General features: G+C 47.8%; 1 protein-coding gene across 2 annotated transcripts in view; it reads left to right on the plus strand.

The window, feature by feature from the left end:
- The window catches only part of COL5A3 (collagen type V alpha 3 chain), a 202,949-nt gene that overhangs the window by 45,390 nt on the left and 131,610 nt on the right, over positions 1-25,949 (plus strand). For both annotated transcript variants that reach the window (XM_075858954.1, XM_075858956.1), the window contains exons 2-3: positions 14,672-14,839; positions 15,933-16,146. In XM_075858954.1, the coding sequence (XP_075715069.1) occupies positions 14,672-14,839; positions 15,933-16,146 (382 nt within the window). The remainder of the gene's footprint in view (positions 1-14,671; positions 14,840-15,932; positions 16,147-25,949) is intronic.

Raw genomic sequence — 25,949 nt, forward strand, 5'->3', positions numbered from 1 at the left:
CCTCAAAGATGTCCGAGGAGCCGCTGGGAGCAACCGCAGGGCTGGGAGTCTTGGAATAGCGTTTTAGGATCACAGGCTTCAGGAGGGAGATGTGGAAGGAGTTGGGAATCCTGAAGGTAGGAGGCAGCCGAAGCTTGTAGGCGACAGGGTTGATCTGCTGCAGGACCTCGAATGGTCCAAGGAACCTGGGAGCGAACTTGTATGAGGGCACCTTCAAGCGAATGTTCCGAGAGGACAGCCAGACTTTAGTCCCCGGAAGATACTGAGGCGGCTCTCTTCTCTTAGTATCTGCCTTTCGCTTCATGCGATCTACTGCCAGCAAAATAGAGGACCGGGTCTGTTGCCAGATTTGCAGGAAGTCCCCATATGCAGAGTCAGCAGCGGGAACCTGAGATGAAGTCAACACAGGAAGAGGGACTCTGGGATGTTGACTGTACACGATGTGAAACGGAGTGGAAGTGGTGGAATCACTTGTGTGGTTGTTGTAAGAAAATTCGGCCCATGGTAGAAGCTGTACCCAGTTATCATGCTGTGAAGAGATGAAGTGGCGGAGATAATTTTCCATGATCTGGTTGATCCTCTCAACTTGCCCATTGGACTGGGGGTGATAGGCAGAGGAAAAGTCCAGTCTCACATCCAGGAGTTTACAGAGGGCTCTCCAGAACTTAGAGGTAAACTGAACCCCCCGGTCGGACACAATGTGAAGAGGCAAGCCATGCAAGCGGAAGATGTGCTGAATGAAGAGACTTGCCAGACGAGGAGCAGAAGGTAGGCCGGTCAGCGGGATAAAATGAGCCATCTTAGAGAACCGGTCCACCACCACCCAGACAGTGTTACATCCTGCTGAGGGGGAAGGTCTGTGACGAAGTCCATCGCAATGTGCTGCCAGGGGACATTGGGTACAGGCAGAGGTTGAAGCAGGCCGGCAGGCTTGGAGTGAGTCACTTTGTTAGAGGCACACACCGTGCAAGAAGAGACAAAGTCCAGAACATCCTTAAGTAGTGTGGACCACCAAAAGTGACCAGCAATCAGGTCTCGGGTTTTACGGACACCGGCGTGCCCAGCAAGTTTAGAACTATGTCCCCAGCGGAGAATTCTTCTCCTGTTCACCAGCCGAACAAAAGTCCTCCCAGGAGGGATGTCTCTAACCTGCAGAGGATTAGCAGTGACGATGCAGGACGGGTCTATGACGGTCTGAAGGGACTCCACCGTGTCTTCCGTCTCAAACCATCTGGACAGGGCATCGGCCCTCACATTCTTGTCTGCGGGACGGTAGTGGAGCACAAACAGAAAACGGGTGAAGAACAGCGACCACCTGGCTTGACGAGGATTAAGTCTTTGAGCGAACTGAAGGTAAGTGAGGTTCTTGTGGTCGGTGAAGATCAGGATGGGGTGAGCAGCGCCCTCCAGAAGATGTCTCCACCCCTCCAGAGCCAATTTGATGGCCAGCAGCTCCCGATCTCCAATGGAGTAATTGCGCTCAGCAGAAGAAAACAGTCTAGAGTAGTAGCCACATACTACTGCCTTTCCTTTGGAGCTCCTCTGGAACAGAAGTTCACCTGCACCGACAGAGGAAGCGTCCACTTCCAGTGATAACTGCCGAGATACGTCAGGATGATGGAGGATCGAGGCTGAAGTGAAGGCACTCTTCAGGCTATTAAATGCAGACTCTGCCTCTGGAGTCCACACTTTGCCGTTCACACCCTTCTTGGTAAGGGTCGAGATGGGAGACGTCAGAGAAGAGAAGTTAGGAATAAACTGCCGGTAGAAATTGGCGAATCCCAGGAACCGCTGTAGGGCCCTTAAGCCTTGGGGACGTGGCCACTCCAGGACAGCCTTCACTTTCTCAGGATCCATCTTGAGGCCTTGATCCGAGATGATGTAGCCCAGGAAGGGCAGAGAACTCTTCTCAAAGACGCACTTCTCCAGTTTGGCGTATAAATGATTCTCCCTTAATCGCAGTAGAACCTGACGAACATGCCTCCGATGAGTCGTCTGATCTGGGGAGAAAATCAAAAAATCATCGAGATAAACAACAACACAGACATAGAGTAGATCTCGGAAGATGTCGTTAATGAACTCCTGAAACACTGCTGGAGCGTTACACAGTCCGAAGGGCATCACCAGGTATTCGTAGTGCCCGTCCCGGGTGTTAAATGCCGTCTTCCATTTGTCACCCCGGCGAATCAGGACTAGATTGTAAGCCCCACGCAGGTCTAGCTTAGAAAATTTTTTTTGCCCCTCGTATGCGATCAAATAGCTCAGAGATGAGTGCCAATGGGTATTTGTTCTTGACTGTGATCAGGTTGAGACCCCTGTAGTCAATGCAGGGACGAAGGGATCCATCCTTCTTTTCAACGAAGAAAGAAGAATCCAGCCCCGGCCGGGGAGGAAGATTTTCGTATAAAACCCCTCTCCAGATTCTCCTTGATATAGGCCGACATGGATGGAGACTCAGGCAAGGAGAGAGGATATACCCGTCCACGGGGAAGAGAGGCATTAGGAACCAGTTCAATGGGGCAGTCATAGGTGCGATGTGGAGGCAGCGTCTCAGCCTCCTTTTTGCTGAAAACATCTGCATACTGAGCAAAATGGGGAGGCAGTCCCGACAGCGACTGAGGCAGAGAAGGCTTGACACGATGGATCTGCAACAGACAACGACCATGGCACTTGGAGCCCCATTGGAGAACCTCTCCAGAATTCCAGTCCAGGACTGGGGCATGTAGTCGAAGCCAAGACAGGCCCAGCAGAACAGGATTGATGGCCTTGGGCAAAACAAGGAACGAAATAAATTCAGAATGAAGTACTCCAACCTGGAGCTTCAACGGCTTGGTTTTAGAGATAATGGGATCAGGCAAAGGCAGTCCATTAACTGAGACAACAGCCAAAGATGTCTCCAGGGGAACTGTGGGCAGCTGAAGATGATCCACAAGCTCTTTCTGGATGAAATTTGCAGCAGAGCCAGAGTCAAGATAGGCAGAGACTTGATGCGTCCTGTCGCCGGATACCAGGGTCACAGGAATAGTCAATTTGGAAGCGAATCCTCCGTTAGATTCTGTTCCACCTAGTGTCGTCTCTCCAACCAATCCGAGGCAATGGGGTCTCTCTGGCCTCTGGGGGCACAGACGCACAATATGGCCTCCATGGCCGCAATACAAACAAAGTCCAGAAGTGCGTCTGCGTTGTGTCTCCGGGGCAGACAATTTAACATAATTACTCTGCATCGGGTCCTCTGGTGGGACGACTGAGGAGGATTGCGGGACAGCAGAATCCAGCCTAGGAAATTCTCTCCCCCGGAGAACCTCTTGGGAACGTTCCCGGATCCTTATGTCGACACGGGAGGCGAGTAGGATAAGATCGTCCAGGGTAGATGGCAGATCGCGAGCAGCCAGCTCGTCCTTGATCCCTGAAGACTTTCCCTGCCAGAATGTAGCCACCAAAGCCTCGTTGTTCCAGGTCAATTCAGCAGCCAGGATACGGAACTGAATGGCATACTCGCCCATGGAGAGGTCTCCCTGGTGTAGGGTCAGCAAGGATGCAGCAGCCGAAGAAACTCTCCCGGGTTCCTCAAAGATCGAGCGGAAGGTCTGTAAGAAGCACTGCAAGTCCCGGGTCTCTGGTCCCTGATGTTCCCACAGAGGATTGGCCCATGCCAGGGCTTTGCCGGTAAGGAGAGAGATGATAAAGGCAATCCTGACATCATCCGAACAGAAGGACCTGGCATGTAGTCTGAAATGGATCAGGCACTGATTCAAAAATCCCCTGCAGGACCTCGGATCTCCGTCATAGCGTGGAGGTAGCGGCAAGAAACACAGGGGGTTGGTACCGGTACAGACAGGAAGTGTAGCAGACGGAACCGCAGGAACGGGTGCGGTGATGACTGTGGACGAAGCAAGCAGCCGATGGGCTATGGTGTTCACCGACAGGAGGAGCTGGTCTTGTCGTGACTGGAGATCCTCCATCTCAGCTAGCATGGCTTGTGTAGTCAACGTCTCAGGTTGACCAGCGGGGTCCATGGCCTGAGCGTACTGTCACGGAGCGGGTTAGTGGACCCACTAGGCCGTACCGCCGCAGCGGGGAGGCAGCTGGCCAAACAACAGGACACCCCAGAAATACAATGTCCCGCACAAGGGTACCTGAATAGTCCAGATGGTGGCCGCAGCTCTGGCACAGATGAGATGGGTGCAGCAGATGGCGCCAAACGTGGCGGATTCCTACGGACGTGGCAGATAACACAGGACGTGGCAGATTCCTCCGGACGTGGCAGATGACACAGGACGTGGCGGATTCCTCCAGACGTGGCAGATGACACAGGACGTGGCGGATTCCTCCGGACGTGGCAGATGACACAGGACGTGGCGGATTCCTCCAGACGTGGCAGATGACACAGGACGTGGCATGACTCCTCTGGACATGGCAGATGACACAGGACGTGGCACGACTTGATACTAGGGCAAAGCACGGGAAACATGAACGGGGAACAAGGAACGGGAAACACTAAGGGACCATTTGCAAGACAGACTGGGAAAACTAACAATGCTCAGGCATCAAACTAGGGGGCTGGACCCCTCTTATAGCCCAGGGTACTCACGGGTCAAAGGTCGTTCAAGATGTCCGGTGCACGCGCTGCCCCTTTAAGAGCGGGGACGAGCGTGCGCGCGCACCCTGCGGGCTCCGGCGGAGGTGAGTGGATGCAAGAGCTGGCGTCTCCTGAGGAGGAGGCTGGAGCCAGCACTTGCCGACTCGTGGCTGCGGCTGTCAGCGGGAGGCTGGAGCTGACAGCCCGCAGCCACGGACATTACACCAAGGCCCAGGAGCATACATTAAAGGGGTTGTTCAGGCACAGACCGTTTTTTATACTGATGACCTATCGATGTGCCCGGACCACCCCTTTTACTCAGACTAATAAATTTGGACCCCAGACTAGATCATAGAATACATATAGACCCAGACCTTCTAAACTATTGTAGTCCCCAGAACAGACCCACCTAAACAAATACAGACCCCAGAACAAGCACCCTAAATAAATACAGACCCTAGACCAGAACCCCTAAATAAATACAGACCTCAGACAGGACACCTAAATGCAGACCCCATACCTGAACCCCTACACTAATAATGACCCCAAACCTGACTCCCTTAATACAGACCCCAGACCAGACCCCCTAAACTAACACAGATCCCTAAACTAATACAGACCCTAGACCAGGCCAGACCAGACCCCTAAATACAGACCTCTATATAAAGACCCCTAAACTAATGCAGACCCTAGAACAGGCCCCCTAAATAGACCCCATAAACTAATACAGACCCCAGATGTCAAACTAATGCAGAACCCCTAAATACAGACCCCCAAACTCCTTAAACTAACACAGACCCCTAAATATACAGACCCTAAACCCCTTAAACTGATACAGACCTCAGACCCCCTAAATACAGACCCCAGACCCTTTAAACTAATACAGACACCAAACTTCTTAAATACAGACCAGACCCCCTAAATACAGTCCCCCTAAACAAATCCATCCCCTTATACTTACATAGCAGCTCACCTCAAGTCTTCTCTGTGGAGTCGCTGCTGCTGCTCGAGGTCCTGCGGTCATGTGACCAGCAGGTTTCTAAGCAATAGTAAGAACTTCAGAGATGAGGTCATGTGATCTTATGTCTAAAGGTCCTTTTGCAGGACATATACAATGCCGTTTCGCCGCGGTTTTTGCCGCGATTCGCGGCAAAATCGTGGAAAAAACGCAATAAAACTACATTGTACTTTGGGCGGCCATGGGCCCCGGGGAGCCTCGTGCTCCGGGCGGCCACCCAAAACGCCCTATGATGATCCCTAATTGGGCCGACCTCATATCATTAAAGGTTTCTGTAAGCTGATCTTTAAACCATGAGATAAAGCTGGATTTTTCAGCCGGACTGTGAGGCGATTCAGACAAACAGACAGAACACAGTGCGCTGCCAATTATCAGGTACTGGCTGCTGGCAATTAACACAACAGTTGTGTTTCATTTTCCTGGACTTCTTTTTCCCATGGGAAGGTGCAGGAGAGGCCATCTGAAAGACAGCAAATAATACTTTAGAATATCGCCATGTGCAGAAAAAAAACAGCGTGCAGCCCACGGTAAAGTACCTTTACTTGCCGAGGGTACCGCTGCCCGGCTGAGCTCGGGAACCCTCTGTACACACCCCGAAGACTCGCGATAACAATTGTATGCATGCGCAGTCACGCCAGATCACGTCTCCCTATGTTACTGCACCTGTGCGGACACAATGGTGGCCATATCTGAAAGAGCTATGTACACAATGTACATGCGCCGAACATCTGGTAACATAAGCTAGGGAAAGGCGGCAGTCATTATGGTGCTCTAATAATGCTAGGGCTTGTGGACACACTGGCTAGTACTTTATGTAAAATGTTATAATACACAACACAAAAAGATGACGCTCACAGGGGTAGGCAGGGATTGCAGGCCCTCATGCTTATTGGCCGCTGGGCCTATGACTGTGGGCATGGAAGGGGTTAATCTGGCTCCGGTAGGGCTAGGGAAGATTTATTTACTCCTTCCCCCTTTTTCCCTCTTTAGCGGGTAGCCTATAGGGCCATAGGGTTCCCTCCTGCAGGGCGTTTCTGGGGGAGCATGGGCAGTAACCCCCTCCTCCCTGCCTTGGTTTCGAAGGCAGGGGCGGGAAGACATCTCCCTCTTTTGGCCGTCACTTGTCCCACCTTCGCTCCCTGTTGACTGTTTATCTCTGTGTTTTCTTATCAAAAAAGAAAAAACGAAAAGAAAAAAATATATATGTACGTAATACCAAAAAAAAAGAGAATAAAGAATAAGAAAAGTTCCGAAACATAATATATGGACAAATGGTATATCTGTACATCCTCTTTTATTGTATTTGTACTTGAGTGATTTCGTCTATTTACTTACTTCTTGTCTGTTTTTAATTCTTCTGTATGGCAATACCTATGTCACAGCAGGTGTGGTCGCAACGGTACCACTACGCCTTGATTTCTGTAGGTTCCAAATTAGAAGTAGGTATATACCAGCTGGAGAATCAGTGACGCTGAGACCAAGTTCTCAATAGGAAAGATTCTCATTTATTATCATATACAGCGTATATTTATAGGACACAGAACAAAGATCATAACTCATGGAGCGTAATCAGCAAAGAGAAAATCCCTCCCTCTCACCTTGAGCGCCACCCCGAACTGTTACTTGTATAAACTGTTTTACTGCCAAAGAGAAATAACTGAGTATTCTGCAGAGCATCTGTAGATCATTACAAGACAAACTAAAAAATAAAAATAAAATGAATTTTACACTGTGCAGTGTATACTGACACAAAATACAAAACATTAAATTTTGGAATTATTCCTTAACACAGGCAGTGTTTGGTAAAGGTCTGACCTTCATGCCCTTCCATAGGCGGGCTGGCATTCGGGTAATAAAATCGTTATGTTTTGCAATTGTTTATTATTAAATAAAAATAAGTAAAAATCTAAAAAATATATATAATAAAGCTGTGGCTGACCCTCGTGTCAACCCAAGTTATAAACTAAAATAAAGCCTGGCTTGAGTTATTTCACCCGTGTTATGGTATTCCACCCTAGCCAAAATTTGTATATTAGTGGTATGCACACAGTCATCCAATAATGGAGGATAACGGTCCGGAGGGGACAGGTATGACCTGTATACAGCACTAGGGGGGAGAGATACCTCGATCCACCCTGATAAAGTTATGCCTTAGGGACAGAGACCTCTCTCTGTATAAAGGGCAAGTATAGAGGTTTCTTCTATAGAAGTATGTACTTCTATCCAGAAGGAAGAGACCAAAAAAATGCAACTTGATACTCCCGCTGGAGCCTTAATATGGGCTGCTAGTAATTGCTTAATTGTTTGCATGTACTGCTAATTAACCCTGTCTCTTCTATCCGACAGTCAATTGACTTTAACCCCTATGTATGTGCTGCCGTAGGACAAACAGGAAAGTACCAGTTATATCATACCTCCCAACTTTTGAATATGGAAAAGAGGGATATTTTAAGCCACGCCCCCTAACTACGCCCAATATCCCGCATTAGCACATCAAATCACGGACAGATCCTTTCTTAAATAACAAGATCATATTCTCACTGCGGATCTCTAGACTTACAAAAAAATAACCTATGGCTATCACAGATATTATGGATCAGGTTATATCGTCTTTCTGTTACAGCTGCAGGACAAACCAAAAGGCTGAGAACAATGAAAGTCAAGAGGGAGACCCTGTGGTGGATGACTTTTCAATTGTCAGGTAGCAGAGTTACATGATGGGGAATTTTTTTTCCAGTTGTGTAACTCTGCTACCGGTCAATGGAAAAATCATCCGCCAGAGGGAAAAATGTTTCCCCATGGCGGAGTACTACAAAGAAACACCTGGGAATCAGACATGATGGCGAAACATTTTTCCCTGTGGTGGATGACTTTTCAGCTGACAGATTTTTCATTGACGTCCACTTTCTATTGCATCGCAGGAAAGAAGACAGATGTCGCTGGAGGTGAGAAGTTTTTTTATTTTTCATATTACTAACTTTATTTTTTTTGTTTTGCAGGTTCCTGCTGGACTGTTTGGACTGCGTCGCAGATTCGTTGCACTATTTCGATGATCTACAGTTTTTTTTAAAAATAAAATGGTGAAAGAGGATTGTGTGGGGGAGTTCTTATTTCAATAAAAAATATTTTCTTACGTCTGTGTTTTTTTTAATTCTTTATTAGCGCCTTTGTAATGGCAGTAGTGTGACCGTGTCCATTACTAAGGTGTGGCTTAGTGTGAGCCAGTAAAAAGGCTCGCACTAACCCCCCATTATTACCCCTATACCCACCGCTACCAGTGGTGCTGGGAAGAGCGAGGTACGATCGAGTGCCTGACCATCTCTAGTGATGGGCGTGCACTGGGGCGGCCACAGGCTGGTATTGTTAGGATGGGAGAGGCCAGAAACAGTGGCCCTTCCCACCCTGGTAATGCCAGCCTGTGGCTGCTGCCACTATGTTGTATCTGGCTGGTTATGAAAATGGGGGGGAAGCAATTTCATTTTCTTAATTTTTTTTTTTTTTTTTTTTAAAACGACATTGTGTCCCCCCCCCTTTTTTCATAACCAGCCAGACACAACACAGCAACAGCAGCCTAGCATTACCAGGGTGGGAAGGGCCACGGTTTTTGGCCCTTTCCAGCTTCGTAATACCAGACTGCTGCCGCCCTAGTGCCCGACCATCACTACAGATGGTCAGGTACTGGATCACACCCGGCTCTTCCCAGCACCCCTGGTGGCGGTCGGTACCGGGGCAATAATGGGGGGTTAGTTGCAGCCTTTTTACTGGCTTACACTAAGCCCCACCTTAGTAATAGACGTTGTCAATCAGACTACTGCCATTACTAAGGCGCTATTAAAGTATTAATAAAAACACAGAGACATAAGAAAATATTTTTTTATTGAAATAACTCCCCCACACAACCCTCTTTCACCATTTTGTTTTAAAAAAAAACATAGATCATCGCAGTAGTCCAACGTATCTACGACGTAGTCCAAACAGTCCAGCGGAACCTGCAAAACAAAAAAATAAAGTTAGTAATATTTACAAGGGGGGCGGCTGTGTGTAGATAGCGCCAGACACAGCCCCCCTGTAGATAGCACCAAACACATCCCCCCTGTAGATAACACCACCCACAGCACCCCCTGTAGATAGCGCCAAACACAGTCCCCTTGTAGATAGCTACACACACAGCCCCCTGTAGATAGTGCCACGCACAGCCCCCTTGTAGATAGCTCCACACAGCGCCCCTGTAGCTAGCGCCACACACAGCCCCCCTTGTAGATAGTGCCACACACAGTCCCCCTTGTAAATATCGCCACGCACAGACAGCTTGCAGATGTGTTCTGACTGGGGTCGGTGCGGGCCCTGGAGTGGACCAGTCCAGTCACCTGACCTGTCACATGACTGGTGAGGTTAGATGAAAGGTCTGGTGACTGGACTGGTCCACTCTTGGGCCGGCATCGACCCCAGTCAGAACGCCGTCGCAAGACCTCATGCCTCCTTCTGACGCTGATCGCTGCTACAGTCGTCCGGCATGCAGGGCGCCTGTCAGCAGCGATCAGCTGTATTGATACAGCTGCTCTGTGGCACCCCCTCTTCCCTACCTCCGAGTTGCGCTTGAGCACTACGGCACCCAGCGGGACATTTTTCATACCGCCCGGAACGGCAGGAGAGTGGTGAGAAACAGGAACTGTCCCGCCGGATCCGGGAAAGTTGGGAGCTATGGTTATATTCTTGTACATAGGGGCAGTATTATAGTAGTTATAGGCTTGCATATAGGGGGCAGTATTATAGTAGTTATATTCTTGTATATAGGGGGCAGTATTATAGTAGTTATGTTCTTGTACATAGGGGGCAGTATTATAGTAGTTATATTCTTGTACATATAGGGCAGTATTATAGTAGTTATATTCTTGTACGTAGGAGGCAGTATTATAGTAGTTATATTCTTGTACATAGGGGGCAGTATTATAGTAGTTATAATCTTGTACATAGGGGCAGTATTATAGTAGTTATATTCTTGTATATAGGAGGCAGTATTATAATAGTTATATTCTTGTACATAGGGGACAGTATTATAGTAGTCATATTCTTGTACATAGGGGGCAGTATTATAGTAGTTATATTATTTTACGTAGAGGGGCACTAATATAGTAGTTATATAATTTTACGTAGAGGGGCAGTATTATAGTAGTTATACTCCTTTACTTATGAGAAAAAAAATGCACAAAAATAAGATATGTAGCAAAAGTGATTTTGCTGAATGTTTTTACTTTTGATATCATATAAGTAACAAGCAAAATCTAATTCCCTGAGAGCCTCGATAGTATTGATATCCAATAAGATACACCGATCAGACACAACAATAAAACCACCTGCCTAATACTATAAAGGTCCCCCTTGTGCTGCTAAATCAGCTCTGACCCGGCCAGATATGGACTCTACACCTCTGAAGGTTTCTGTGGTTTCTGGCACAATGACGTTAGCAGCAGATCTTTTTAGTCCTGTAAGTTGCAAAGTGATGCCTATATGGATTGGACTTGTTTTTCCAGCACATCCCAGAGATGATCGATTGGATTGAGATCTGGAAAATTTAGAGTCCATGTCAAAACTTTGAACACTTTGTTATATTTCTAAAACTATTCCTGAACAATTTTTGTAGCGTGGCAGGGCGCATTATCCTGCTGAAGGCGGCCACTGCCATTAGAGAATATATTTGTCATGAAGGGGTGTACTTGGTCTGCAGCAATGTTTAGGAAGGTGGTACGTGTCTAAGTAACATCCACATGAATGCCAGGACCCAAGGTTTTCCAGCAGAACATTGCCCGGTACAACACACTGCCTCTGCTGGCTTGTCTACTTCCCATAGTGCATCCTGGTGCCATTTGTTCCCCAGGTAAGCAATGCATACGTTTGGGGCTTTTGCCGACAGTCAACATGGGCACTGACTGGTCCTATGGCTACCTAGCCCCAAACAGAGCAAGCTACAATGCTCTGCGTGTTCTGACACCTTTCTATTGTAGCCGGCAGCAACTTTTTCTGAGACTTGTGCTCTTCTGTGGGATCGGACCAGACAGGTTAGCCTTCACTCCCCATACGCATCGATGAGCCTTGACTCTGTTGCCGGTCATTCCTTGCACCATTTTTGGTACTAACCACTACATATCGATAATACGACACAAGACCTGCCGTTTTGGAGATGCTCTGACCCTGTCGTCTAGTCATCACAATTTGGCCCTTGTCAAAGTTCAGATCCTTACACTTGTCCAGTTTTCCTCTTTCCAACACAACAACTACAAGAACTGACTGTTCATGTGCTGCCTAATATATCCCCCCTCCGCCATTAACATGAGATAATCAATGTTATCCGCTTTACCTGTCAGTGGTTTTAATGTTATGGATGTATATGTGTATGTTCTGTACTGATATTCCATTGTTGGTATCACGGGTAACATCATATGAGGTAACCCTACACATAATGACATCCAGGGCTGGCCTTAGGGGTGTGCGACCTGTGCCATTGCATCACTCCAGCAGGTGGAAGGGAGCGCTGAGCTGGCTCCCTTCCCCTGCTTGTGTCAAAAGCACCCGGGCCAGGCGACTCAGCAGCCGCCTTTCCGCCCAGGCGCTTCTTCACTCAGTGGCGTCGCTACCTCTGTAGCAGCCATAGAGGCTGCTAGCCGCGACACTGGGCATGAGGGCACCCGTGCCACCCATCGAGATGCGCCCCTACATGGCCGACGGCGCTGCTAGTAGCCGCTGGGGCTGCTACAGCAGTAGCGACACCAATATAGCAGAGCAGGGAGGTATCTTCCTGCTCTGCTATCTACTAGCGCCACTGTAGCTTCTTGAAGGAGAGGAATCTCTGTGTGGCTGGGGATTCCGCTCCTGGACGGAGTGCTTGATGTCTCTGTCCATATATGAAGAGTGACATCAGGGGCAACTCCTAAAGCGGAATCCCCATCCACAGCGATGCCAACTCTGTGACCGGGAATTCCACTCCAGGAGAAGCCCTTGACGTCATTGGAAAGAGACGTCAGGGGCTTCTCCGGGAGTGGAATCCCTGACGCTGTGATGGGGGATTCCACTCCAGGAGAAGCCAGTGACGTCACTGTCCATAAATGGACACAGACGGCAGGGGCTTCTCCTGGAGTGCAATTCTTGGTCAGAGTATCGGCAACGCTGTGGACAGGAATTCCGCTTCAGGAGTTACCCCTGATGTCACTGTCCATATATGGACAGAGAAATCAAGCGGAGCGCTCCAGAAGCAGAATCCCCGGCCACAGGGGGATTCCGCTCTTTCAGGAAGCTACATTGGCGCTATCTACATAAAGGTGGGTGCTATCTACAAGGTGCGCCCTGTGTGTGTCTATCCGTAGAAATGACCCTCCAGTCTTGGGACTGGAGGAGCGTCCCCATAGCAAATAAAATATCTGATCTTGTCCAAATAGTTCTGTGCATTGCCGCTAAATGTATATCAGTGCTAAGAAAGTGTGGTCCCAAACAACCAATGAAATGCCATCTGTTATTTGATATGGACAAAATGAGGAATTTAAGGAAATGGATCAGTTGCTATGCTCAACACCTCCACTTTTACTTTAATTTTCTGTTGCTTATGTAGCGCCAACATATTGCACAGTGCTGTACAGAGATTGTCACCATCCACATCAATCCCTATTCCCAATCTACTTTTCCTATCTCACACACTCTATGGCCAATTTACCTATAGTATGTTTTTAGAGCATAGGAGGTAACTGAAGAACATGGAGTGATCCTATGCAAACACGCAAAGAACATGCAAACTCTAAGCAGATGTTGTCCTTGGTTGTATTTAAACCTAAGGGTAAGGCCACACAGAGCGAAACTGACCCGGCCGTGATGCGGGCGACAACCGCGCTGGCACGATGTTCGACGTGACTGTCATATTGCCTATTAATGGCCACGCGTTGTTGCGGGTAAAACAGCCTTTATCTGCAAAATCTTGCGGCCAATAATGAATACACCCTTTATGGATACACAATTTTGAATTTGCAGGCAATTTGACCGCCGCGCCGAACGTGGTGCCGACGCGGCTATTGGCCACATTGCATCTGGGTCAGTGCTGCTCCGTGTGGCCATACCCTAATACACCAGTGCTGCAAGGCAACAGCATTAACCTCTGAGCCACCGTGCTTCCTTTGCACTTTGGTCTTACAAATCAGGGTCCATTTTATGTGGATAAATTTATAAAGCAGATTGAATTAATTCATAGTTACCAACTAACTTTTGCGCAAACCAGACCACAAAAGGGTGGGTTTTTGCTCATTTGCTATCTGGGGGAGTTCCTGGGCAGAATGGGTGGGGCTTAAAGGGTCTGATGATTTGATGTTAATCAATGTGATATACCGAAAAGGGAGTACCATATCAAAGATCAAACAGGGCCCCCCATTATGGTGTCAGGTTTTGCAACCCAGGACAAAAGGGTCTAGGTATGCCCACCCATTGAAATTGCTTCTGAAATCCTATTATATTACACCTGCCTGACATTTATTGTAATTCAATAATTTCACAGAAAAAGGGAAAACGCTTAACACAGGTTGAGAAATTCTGTATTGCACTGACAAGTCATTGCAAGGGAGAAACCTCCAGTAGTATTATATGACCTGCTCTAAATCCACAAATCCATTGCATTACATACAGAACTTTTCCTTCTATAGGGAAACAATAGGATAATTTAAGGAATCATTTTATTTTTGTATTTTATTTAAAATGGTAAAAGAAAACAATATAAAAAATTTTTTTAGATCAATATTAATTTTAATATTCATAAAACTGTATGTCCAGAATTCGAAAAACGGGTCTATTTTTTTCTCCAATTTTCTCTATTTTTTTTTTTTTGCTCCACTCTAGTTCTTGGGCCGTGTCCGGTATTGCAGCACATGTCACTTAAATGGAAATGAACTACAGTACTAGGCACAGCCACAAAAAAAAAAAGGAGCCATTTTTTCTAGTCCTGCACAACTCCTTTAAGTATCGATGAAGCTTTTTGTATATTGTATATATTTTGTAGCTATTCCACATAAAGTCTGACTAATCTTTTGTTTTCCCATTCCTAGAGACCCCAATTAATGTCTTAAAAGCCCTGGAACTTAATGAAGAAATTGAAGGAGTTATGTTAGCGTCTGGACTTTGTACACAGAGACAAGGAATTGAGGAAACGGATATTGCTTTCCGATTGGAGAACAGAACGCACGTTAGTGCCCCAACCAAGCAGCTATTTCCAGGTGAGTTAGGAGAATGAACCTAAAAGAATTATATTAGGGGATTCGAAATTCAAAATTATAATGAATTACAATGGGGCTAATCCACGTGCAGATTTGGTGGCCAATCTGCAGAAGAAATCTGAGTTTCAGCATTAGGGTTTCTGCCTTGGATTTTCTAAAAAAATTCATGGTCATGTGAACATGGCCTTACAGTTGATGCCGATATCTTGAAGTACAGTTAATGCCCGGTCAAAGAAATTTCTAGGAAGTGGTCCATGACCCTAGGTCGTAGCTAGGGGGAGGCTAGCATGGTATGTGCACTGGGTGCCATGGGGGCGCCAACAAGCCACTTTGTCATAACCAGAGTATTTAGATATAGGACTTTGGCAGCAAACAATTGACTCAACTAAGATGATCTTCAAGACGAGGTGTGACTGTTAATCGTTCTTTTTGCCCAAGTATAAAATTCACTTTTTTTGGAACCTTCACCTGTGTTTTGAATGGTGTTGATAATTTCTGATGTACCAGGGAGTCATAGGAGCTTCAGAGGTCCAACTTGAAGCTCCTGAACCCCAAAGCAAAATAGGGCTTCACCTATCATGTGCCATTTACAGTACAATACTGGTGTTACCTTACTTGGTAAAAGGGCCTTTGGGATCCCTCAGGTACCAGGGCCTGGTTTAGTTTACTACCTCTGCACCCTGTAGCTACGCCCCTGCTGAGCGCTTCTTCAACTGGATTGGAAAAAACATTCATTTGGATGGAACGCCACCATCTTGAATATGATAATGCTAGGGTCTTTTTCCAAACCTTTCTTGCTTAGGTGAGAGACTAGGGAAATCTTGCAAGAATAAGTTCCCCAAAGGATTCTGGGATTGCTGGAAGAGTTATTATGGTTTGTAGGAGGTAATTGAGAGTTCCATTTACATATACATTTTTTACCTGTGTAAATGCCCATTTTATCACATGGAACAGTTTCCAAATGTTTTTTTAGTACTTAGGTAGCCAAAATATGACTATGGTGTGTTGAATGTACAAAACTTGGTAAACACATAGTCCAGTATAATAAAATATGTTGTCATGTGTTAAAACTTAATTTTATACCTTGGTACAGATGGTCCGTTCCCAGAAGACTTCTCCATTCTCATAACTCTAAAAGTCAAGAAGGGGGCCCAGTTCTTCCTTCTCTCCATTTACAATGAAAAGGGTGTTCAACAACTTGGTGTGGAAATTGGACGCTCCCCAGTCTTTGTATATGAAGATCAACATGGAAATCCAAGCCCCGAGAACTACCCATTCTTCAAGAAGATCAACCTGGCTGATGGCAAGTAAGTAGACTAGTTATATGAGACTATGGGACAAGATCTAAGAAATACAGTCTAGTGTTATTTTAAACATGGCTTTTACCTTGGTTTTCCTATATTTGCGATCGACCACATTTATTAAAGGGGTTCTCCCATCAGGAAACCAATGCCCATATGTTCTAAGATGGCAAGTGGACATCATAAAGTTGATCCCCCTATAAGATCCAGAGCAAAGTGACTCTAACAAGTGGGGAAATTGGAGCTGGCTGATCTTCCCCCATTTAAATGAACTGTTTGCCAGGGTTCCTGGTAGCTGGATCCAGATTAAAAGGGTTGTCTGGGTTTGAGACAACCGCTTTAGACTTTTTTGTTCTGGATAATCCGGCATGTCCATGAATTACACAGACAGTCCATTGATTTCAGTGTGAACTGTGTAATTCTTCTTTTCTGCAGCAGAAGTGATGCAGGAAAATGAAACACTTGATGACAGATTCCCCTACATATTACAGCCGATTGCTGGAACACCCTGCAATTAGTTTAACATCAGAGTACCCTACTAAAGAAAGGGATTGTTCAAAGGAGACAACCCCTCTTTCTGAATAATATCATATAGAAATGGTTCAAATGAATTGTATAATCAGGTTCCCCTACTTTAAAAAGAAGCCACCAGAATAATAAGTTTGCGAATGGTTTACTTGTGGTTATCTTAAGTTTTGTCGTTTTTTGTACTGCAACCACATCAAGAGCTGCAATCAGAAATCTACTAATTGAAATCAATCAACAGTGGAATACATAGCTTAAATGCATAGTGCAGTCTTCTGTAGTACACTATGGGGAACATTTTTCTACTTCAGGCTACTGTATACTGCCTGGTGTAAATACTACATACCTCAGAATGCAGTTTAGCAAACAATAATCCTAAGGACCTATCAGCTCTCCTGTACAGTGTACTAAAGAGGATCTGTCAGCTCTCCTGTGTGGTGTAGTATGGAGAACCTGCCAGCTCTCCTGTGTGGTGTAGTATAGAAGAGTTTTCAACTCCAATGTGTAGCGGAGTATAGAGAAGCTCTCCTGTGTGGTGTAGTATGGAGGAGCTGTCAGCTCTCCTGTGAGGTGTAGTATGGAGGACCTGTTAGCTCTCCTGTGTGGTGTAGTATAGAGGATCTGTCAGCACTCCTGTGTGGTGTAGTATAGAGGATCTGTCCGCTCTCCTGTGTGGTGTAGTAAAGAGGATATGTCATAAAGAGTACCTGTCAGCTCTCCTGTGTGGTGTAGCACAGAGGATCTGTGAGCTCTCCTGTGTGGTGTAGTATAAAGGATCTGTCAGCTGTCCTGTTTGGTGCAGTATAGAGGAGCGGTCAGCTCTTCTGTGTGGTATAGTAAAAAGGACCTTTTTGCTCTCCTCTTTGGTGAAGTAAAGAAGACATGTCAGTTCTCCTGTGTAATGTAGTAAAGAGCAACTGTTAGCTCTCCTGTGTGGTTTAGTATAACGAAGCTTTCAGCTCTCCTGTGTGGTGTAGTAAAGAGGATCTGTCAGCTCTCCTGTGTGGTGTAGTAAAGAGGACCTGTCAGCTCTCCTGTGTGGTATAGTGAAGTGCACCGGTGTACTCTCCTGTGTGGTGTGGTGTAGTAAAGAGGATCTGTCAGCACTCCTGTGTGGTGTAGTATAGAGGATCTGTCATAAAGAGTACCTGTCAGCTCTCCTGTGTGGTGCAACACAGAGGATCTGTCAGCTCTCCTGTGTGGTGTAGGATAAAGGATCGGTCAGCTCTCCTCTGTGGTGCAGTATAGAGGAGCGGTCAGCTCTCCTATGTGGTATAGTAAAAATGACCTTTTTGCTCTCCTGTTTGGTGAAGTAAAGAAGACATGTCAGCTCTCCTGTGTGATGTAGTAAAGAGCAACTGTTAGCTCTCCTGTGTGGTTTAATATAACGGAGCTTTCAGCTCTCCTGTGTGGTGTAGTAAAGAGGATCTGTCAGCTCTCCTGTGTGGTGTAGTAAAGAGGACATGTCAGCTCTCCTGTTTGGTGCAGTAAAGAAGACCTGTCAGCTCTCCTGTGTGGTGTAGTATAGAGGTTCTGTCAGCTCTCCTGTGTAGTGTAGAATAGAGGATCTGTCAGTTCTCCAGTGTGGTGTAGTATAGAGGAGTGGTCAGCTCACCTGTGTGGTGTAGTATAGATGAGCTGTCAGCTCTCCTGTGTGGTGTAGTATAGAGGAGCTGTCATCTCTCCTGTGTGGTGTAGCACAGAGGATCTGTGAGCTCTCCTGTGTGGTGTAGTATAAAGGATCTGTCAGCTGTCCTGTTTGGTGCAGTATAGAGGAGCGGTCAGCTCTTCTGTGTGGTATAGTAAAAAGGACCTTTTTGCTCTCCTCTTTGGTGAAGTAAAGAAGACATGTCAGTTCTCCTGTGTAATGTAGTAAAGAGCAACTGTTAGCTCTCCTGTGTGGTTTAGTATAACGAAGCTTTCAGCTCTCCTGTGTGGTGTAGTAAAGAGGATCTGTCAGCTCTCCTGTGTGGTGTAGTAAAGAGGACCTGTCAGCTCTCCTGTGTGGTATAGTGAAGTGCACCGGTGTACTCTCCTGTGTGGTGTGGTGTAGTAAAGAGGATCTGTCAGCACTCCTGTGTGGTGTAGTATAGAGGATCTGTCATAAAGAGTACCTGTCAGCTCTCCTGTGTGGTGCAACACAGAGGATCTGTCAGCTCTCCTGTGTGGTGTAGGATAAAGGATCGGTCAGCTCTCCTCTGTGGTGCAGTATAGAGGAGCGGTCAGCTCTCCTATGTGGTATAGTAAAAATGACCTTTTTGCTCTCCTGTTTGGTGAAGTAAAGAAGACATGTCAGCTCTCCTGTGTGATGTAGTAAAGAGCAACTGTTAGCTCTCCTGTGTGGTTTAATATAACGGAGCTTTCAGCTCTCCTGTGTGGTGTAGTAAAGAGGATCTGTCAGCTCTCCTGTGTGGTGTAGTAAAGAGGACATGTCAGCTCTCCTGTTTGGTGCAGTAAAGAAGACCTGTCAGCTCTCCTGTGTGGTGTAGTATAGAGGTTCTGTCAGCTCTCCTGTGTAGTGTAGAATAGAGGATCTGTCAGTTCTCCAGTGTGGTGTAGTATAGAGGAGTGGTCAGCTCACCTGTGTGGTGTAGTATAGATGAGCTGTCAGCTTTCCTGTGTGGTGTAGTATATAGAAGCTGTCAGCTCTCCTGTGTGGTGTAGTATAGAGTAGCTGTCAGCTCAACTGTGTGGTGTAGTAAAGAGGACCTGTCAGCTCAACTGTGTGGTGCAGTGAAGATGATCTGTCAGCTCTCCTGTGTGGTGTAGTATATAGGATCTCTCAGCTCTCCTGTTTTGTGCAGTAAAGAAGACCTGTCAGCTTTACTGTGTGGTTTAGCATAAAGGAGCTTTCAGCTCTCCTGTGTGGTGTAGTAAAGAAAAGCTGTCCGCTCTCCTGTGTGGTGTAGTATAGAGGATCTATCAGCTCTCCATGTGTGGTGTAGTATAGCGGAGCGGTCAGCTCTCCAGTGTGGTATAATAAAGAGAACCTGTCAACTCTCCTGTGTAGTGTAGTGTAGTATAAAGGAGCTGTCAGCTCTCCTGTGTGGTGCAGTGAAAAGGATCTGTCAGCTCTCCTTTGTCATGTAGTATAGAGGATCTGTCAGCTCTCCTGTTTGGTGCAGTAAAGAAGACCTGTAAGCTCTCCTGTGTGGTTTAGTATAAAGGAGCTGTCAGCTCTCCTGTGTGGTGTAGTGTAATGCCCATGGCCACGGGCCGTCAGGTTTACTCACCTGCTGACGGTCACAGCCATGGATCAGTGAGTGCTGGCCCGCATCATCTCCTCAGGAGATGCCAGCGCTCACTTCCGCTTCACTCGGCCGTGTCCCGTAAAGGGCTAGCACATGTACCTAAATTAAAGACCAAATTAGTCCATGAGCACCATGGACTATAAGAAGGGCCCTGCCCCTTCCTGCATTGCCTAAGCGTTGTTGTCGTTTAACTATGTTCCTCTCTGCAAATGGTCCCTTAGTGTTTCCCAGTTACAGTGTTCCCCGTTCCGGCTACCTGTATCCTGTGTCCCGTGCTATCCAGAACCACATGCCGTATAGAGTTGGAGTCTACTGAGTACAATGCCTGTCATGTTACACCACGCCTGGTGTCTGCCTGCTGCCAGAGTCCCATCTGAGCCTGTCTTGCTACTGTCTGAAAATACCACAGGTACACCTATGTGAACTATAGACTTTGACCTGTTTCTTGTGGCTAGCTGCCATACCGTTAAGGCGGTACAGTCCAGTGGGTCCACACACCCAACATGACAGCACGCTCAAGCCATGGACCCCGCTGGTCAATACAAGACCATGATGACGTCACAAGTGATGCGGGCGGATATGCTTGACCTCCGGTCTCGACAGGACCAACTCCTCCAGGCATTGAACATTATTGCACATCGGCTGGATGTGCAAACTGCTGTTCCTCCTAGTACACCTCCTGGAAGTACAGACCCTCCAACTACACCTACTTGCAGTGCTGATCCCTGATTTTCTCTGCTGCTACTTCATCGCTATGATGAAGATGCGAAGACCTACAGGGGATTTTTGAACCAGTGCCAGATCCACTTCAGACAGTATGCTAGGGCATTTTCTACTGATGGCGCAAGGGTTGCTCTCATCATCTCTCTCGTCACTAGCATGGGCGAACCCTATTTGGGAGAGACAAGGACCAGAGACCTGTGACTTCTAGGGGTTCCTACGGACATTTTGCACAGTGTTTGAGGAGCCTGGACAAGTACGCCATCCACTTCCGCACCCTGTTGTGGAACAACAAGGCCTTGAAGGCTACATTCTGGCAGGGACTGTCTCCTGAGATTAAGGGCGAACTTGCCGCACAAGTTCTGCCATCCACCCTGGATGACCTCATCCTTCTGGCCGCCCGGATTGACATAAGGATCCGAGAACAGTTCCAAGAGGCCCTTCGGGAGGGAGGACCCCCTAGCCTGGCTCCTACTTTGCAACAACCCCTGCTGTCCTCATCAGCTGTTCCTCCAAAGGAGTCTTTGTGGATGGATCATTTCAAGCTGTCTACCCAGGAGAGACAACGCAGATGCACTCTGGCCTCGGAGGCCATCTCGTGCGTCTGTGCCCCCAAAAGCCCCAGAGACTAGGGTTGGTTGGAGAGACAACCCTGGGTGAGGAAGGTCTTTCGTCTAAATTGTCCATTCCCATAGTATCCGGCGAAAAAACGCACCGGGTCTCTGCTTATCTGAACTCTGGATCCGCAGCTAATTTCATTCGGAGAGACCTGGTGGATCTTCTCCAGTTGCCCACCACCCCTCTAGGGAGACCTTTGATTGTTGCATCGGTGAATGGACTACCTCTGCCAGACGTGGTTGTAGCTCTGACCAAGCCATTGAAGCTCCAAGTAGGAGCCCTTCATTCCGAGCTCATCTCATTTTTTGTCCTGTCTAAGGCCGTCAATCCTGTGCTGCTGGGCCTGCCCTGGCTCAGACTACATGCCCCAGTTCTGGACTGGAATTCTGGAGAGGTCCACCAGTGGGGTCTCGAGTGTCTCAACCACTGTCTGGTACAGATTCATCCGGTCCAGCCTCCTTGGCAGGATTGCCTTGTCATTATTCTGCGTTCTCAGATGTCTTCAGCAAGAAGGAGGCGGAGATGCTGCCCCAACACCGGGCGTATGACTATACTATCAAGAAGATTCCCGGTGCATCCCTTCCCCGTGGTAGGGTATATCCTCTCTCCTTGCCAGAGACTCAGTCCATGTCTGCCTATGTTAAGGAGAATTTGGAGAGGGGCTTCATACGGAAGTCCTCCTCCCTGGCAGGAGCCGGGTTCTTCTTCGTCAAGAAAAAGGATAGTCTCAACCAGATCATGGTAAAAAATAGATATTCGTTGCCTTTGATTTCAGAACTGTTTGACCGCATACGAGGAGCCAACATTTTTTCTAAGCTAGATCTGTGGGGGGCTTATAACCCAATTCAGATTCACCGGGGTGACGAATGGAAGACGGCATTTAACACCTGTAATGGACACTGTGAATATCTAGTAATGCCCTTCGGCCTGTGTAACGCTACCGCTGTCTACCAAGAGTTCGTTAATGACATCTTCCATGACCTCCTCTATGTTCGTGTTGTGGTCTATCTTGATGACATCTTGATTTTTTTCTCCAGATCCGATGACTCATCAGAGACATGTCTGTTGAGTTTTGCTGCGATTAAGGGAGAATCGCCTGTATGCCAAGATAGAGAAGTGCATGTTAGAGATAAATGCTCTACCCTTCCTGGGCTACATCATCTCGGATCAAGGCCTCAAGATGGATCCTGAGAAGGTAAAGGTCGTCCTGGAATGGCCACGTCCTCAAGGCTTGAGGTCCATACAGTGTGTCCTGGGATTCGCCAATTTCTACAGACAGTTCATTCCCAACTTCTCCTCACTGACATCTTTTATCTCCACCCTCACCAAGAAAGGCATGAACGCCAAGGTGTGGACTCCAGAAGCGGAATCCGTATTTAATAGCCTGAAGAGTGCCTTCACGTCAGCCTCTATCCTCCATCATCCAGATGTATCTCGACAGTTTTCATTGAAGGTGGACGCCTCCTCTGTTGGTGCTGGTGCACTCCTCTTCCAGAGAGGTTCCAAGGGCAGGACAATGGTACGTGGCTATTACTCTAAACTCTTCTCTTCCACAGAATGCAACTACTCAATTGGGGATCGGGAGTTACTGGCCATCAAATTGGCTCTGGTAGAGCCATCCACTTGACATCCACTTGAGGGGGCAGTTCATCCTATCTTGATATTCACTGACCACAAGAATCTCACCTATCTCCAGACGGCCCAACGGCTGAACCCTCGTCAGGCCAGGTGGTCGCTGTTCTTTGCCCGGTTTCAGTTTAAGCTCTACTACCGTCCGGCCGACAAGAATGTGTGGGCCGATGCCTTGTCCAGGTCGTTCGAGACAGAGGACACCATGGAGTATCCACAAAGTATTATTGACCTGTTTTGCATTGTCTCAGTTAACCCTGTGCAAGTTAGAGACATCCCTCCGGGGAGGACTTTTGTGCGCCTGGTAGACAGAGGGAGAATCCTCCGCTGGGGACACAGCTCCAGACTGGCAGGTCACGCGGGTACCCGTAAGACCCGAGACCTGATTGCTCATCATTTCTGGTGGCACAAGCTGCCTAAAGACATCATGAACTATGTTTCATCCTGCTCGGTGTGCGCAGCTAACAAGGTTGCCCACTCCAAACCTGTTGGCCTGCTCCAGCCGCTGCCTGTTCCCAATGCTCCCTGGCAGCATATAGCAATGGACTTGTTACGGATCTGCCTCCGTCTGCTGGATGCAGTACGGTCTGGGTGGTGGTGGACCGATTTAAGAAGATGGCTCACTTCGTTCCGCTGACCAGTCTACCTACTGCTTCTCGACTGGCCGCCCTCTTCATCCAACACATCTTCCACCTGCATGGCTTGCCTCAGCATATCGTGTCCGATCCGGGGGTTCAGTTCACCTCAAGGTTCTGGAGAGCCCTCTGTAAACTCCTCAATGTAAAGTTGGGCTTTTTCTCAGCCCTCCATCCTCAGACCAATGGTCAAGTCGAGAGGATCAATCAAATCATGGAGAACCACCTACGACACTTCATCTCCAAGCAGCATGATGACTGGGTGCAGCTTCTTCCTTGGGCAGAGTTCTCGTATAATAATCATACAAGCGAGTCCACAAGAAATACACTGTTCTTTATCGTCTACGGCCAACACCCACAAATTCCTCTCCCGGTGTCCGTTATGTCCGCAGCTGATTCTGCTTTGAGGGGACTTCCTGCAGATCTGGCAGCAGACCCGATCCTCCACTCTGCTGGCGGTGGACCACATAAAATGTAAGGCAGACACAAGGAGATTGTCACTGGCCAAACAGGTATGGTACAGAGTCTATAGTCCAGAATAGGGTACCTGAGACAGTGTAGACAGTAGCAAGGCAGGCTCGGCTGAGACCAGGCAGCAGGTAGACGTCGGACGTGGAGTAGTAGAACAGGCGTGGAGATGCAGAACAACATGACAACAGCTCAGCAGTAGACCAGGATGGTACAGATAGCACGGGAAACAGGATACAGGATACAGGAACGGGAAACTCTGGGAAGCTGGAAGACACTTAGGAGACCATTTGCAAGACAGGCTAAGGCCTGATTTACACGAGCGCGTGCGTTTTGCGCACACAAAAAACACAGCGTTTTGCGTGCGCAAAAGGCACTTAACAGCTCCGTGTCATCAGCATATGATGCGTGGTTTTCACGCACCCATTGACTTCAATGGGTGCGTGATGCGCAAACAGCGCACAAAGATATGACATGTCGTGAGTTTTTTTCAGCGGACTCACGCTGAGCAAAACTCACGGACTGTCTGCATGCCCCCATAGACTAATATAGGTGTGTACGACACGCGTGAAAAGCACGCGCGTCGCACACACGTATATCACGCTTGTGTAAACGAGGCCTAAGGGAAACAACAACAACGCTCAGGCGAGGATAAGAAGGGCGGTGACCCTCTTATAGTCCAGGAGTTCATGAGTTGATGATGATGATGATTTTCAGCCTCTGGGAGACAGGCTCGGTACTCGGAAGTGAGTGCCGGTGCCTCACAGGGGGACGAGGCAGCACAGCAGCAGGACGTCCATGGCCGCGGTCATCAAGGGGTAAGTTAGAACGACAGACCGCGGCCATAGACGTTACAGAGAAGCGAACCTCCCCAGTTTTCAACAGGTACCAAGTCTGGCTGTCCTCCAGAAATATCCAGCTGAGGGTGCCATCATACAAGTTTGCTCCCAGGTTCCTTGGACCCTTCGAGATCTTGCAACAGATCAACCCTGTCTCCTACAAGCTTCGGCTGCCTCCTACCCTCAAGATCCCCAACTCCTTCCATGTCTCCCTTCTGAAGCCTGTGGTCCTGAACCGCTACTCCAAGATTCCTAGTCCTGCAGTGGCTCCCAGCGGTTCATCAGATACATTTGAGGTTAAGGAGATCCTGGACACCAAGTGAGTGGGTGGAAGAACCTTTTATTTGGTTGATTGGAAGGGGTTTGGTCCTGAAGAGAGGTCCTGGTAGTCAAAGGAGAACATCAATGCTCCTGCCTTCCTGAAGAAGTTTCTCTCTCGCTCTGGCCCTAAGAGGAGGGGGTGTAAGGGGGGGATACTGTAATGCCCTTGGCTGCGGGCCATCAGGTTCACTCACCTCCTGATGACCACAGCCATAGATCAGTGAGTGCTGGCCCGCATCTCCTCCTCAGGAGACGCCAGCGCTCACTTCCGCTTTATTCGGCCGTGTCCCGTAGGGTGTGCGCGCACGCTCGTGCCAGCTCTTAAAGGGCCAGCACGCGCACCTGATTTAAAGACCAAATTAGCCCATGAGCACCCTGGACTATAAAAAGAGACCTGCCCCTTCCTGCATTGCCTGAGCATTGTTGTCGTTTACCTATGTTCGTCTCTGCAAATGGTCCCTTAGTGTTTCCTAGTTACCAGTGTTCCCCGTTCCTGCTACCTGTATCCTGTGCCCCGTGCTATCCAGAACCAAGTGCCGTATAGAGTTGGAGTCGTGCTAAGCTGAGTACTACGCCTGTCCGGTTACACCACGCCTTGTGTCTGCCTGCTGCCAGAGTCCCATCTGAGCCTGTCTTGCTATTGTCCGAAGTTACCACATGTACACCTATTTGAACTATAGACTTTGACCTGTGTCCTGTGGCCAGCTGCCATACCGTTAAGGCGGTACGGCCCAGTGGGTCCACGCACCCAATGTGACATGTAGTATAGAGGGGCTGTCCGTTCTCCTGTGTGGTGCAGTATA

This window comes from Rhinoderma darwinii, chromosome 3, assembly GCF_050947455.1.
Source record: "Rhinoderma darwinii isolate aRhiDar2 chromosome 3, aRhiDar2.hap1, whole genome shotgun sequence".
NCBI lineage: Eukaryota > Metazoa > Chordata > Amphibia > Anura > Rhinodermatidae > Rhinoderma > Rhinoderma darwinii.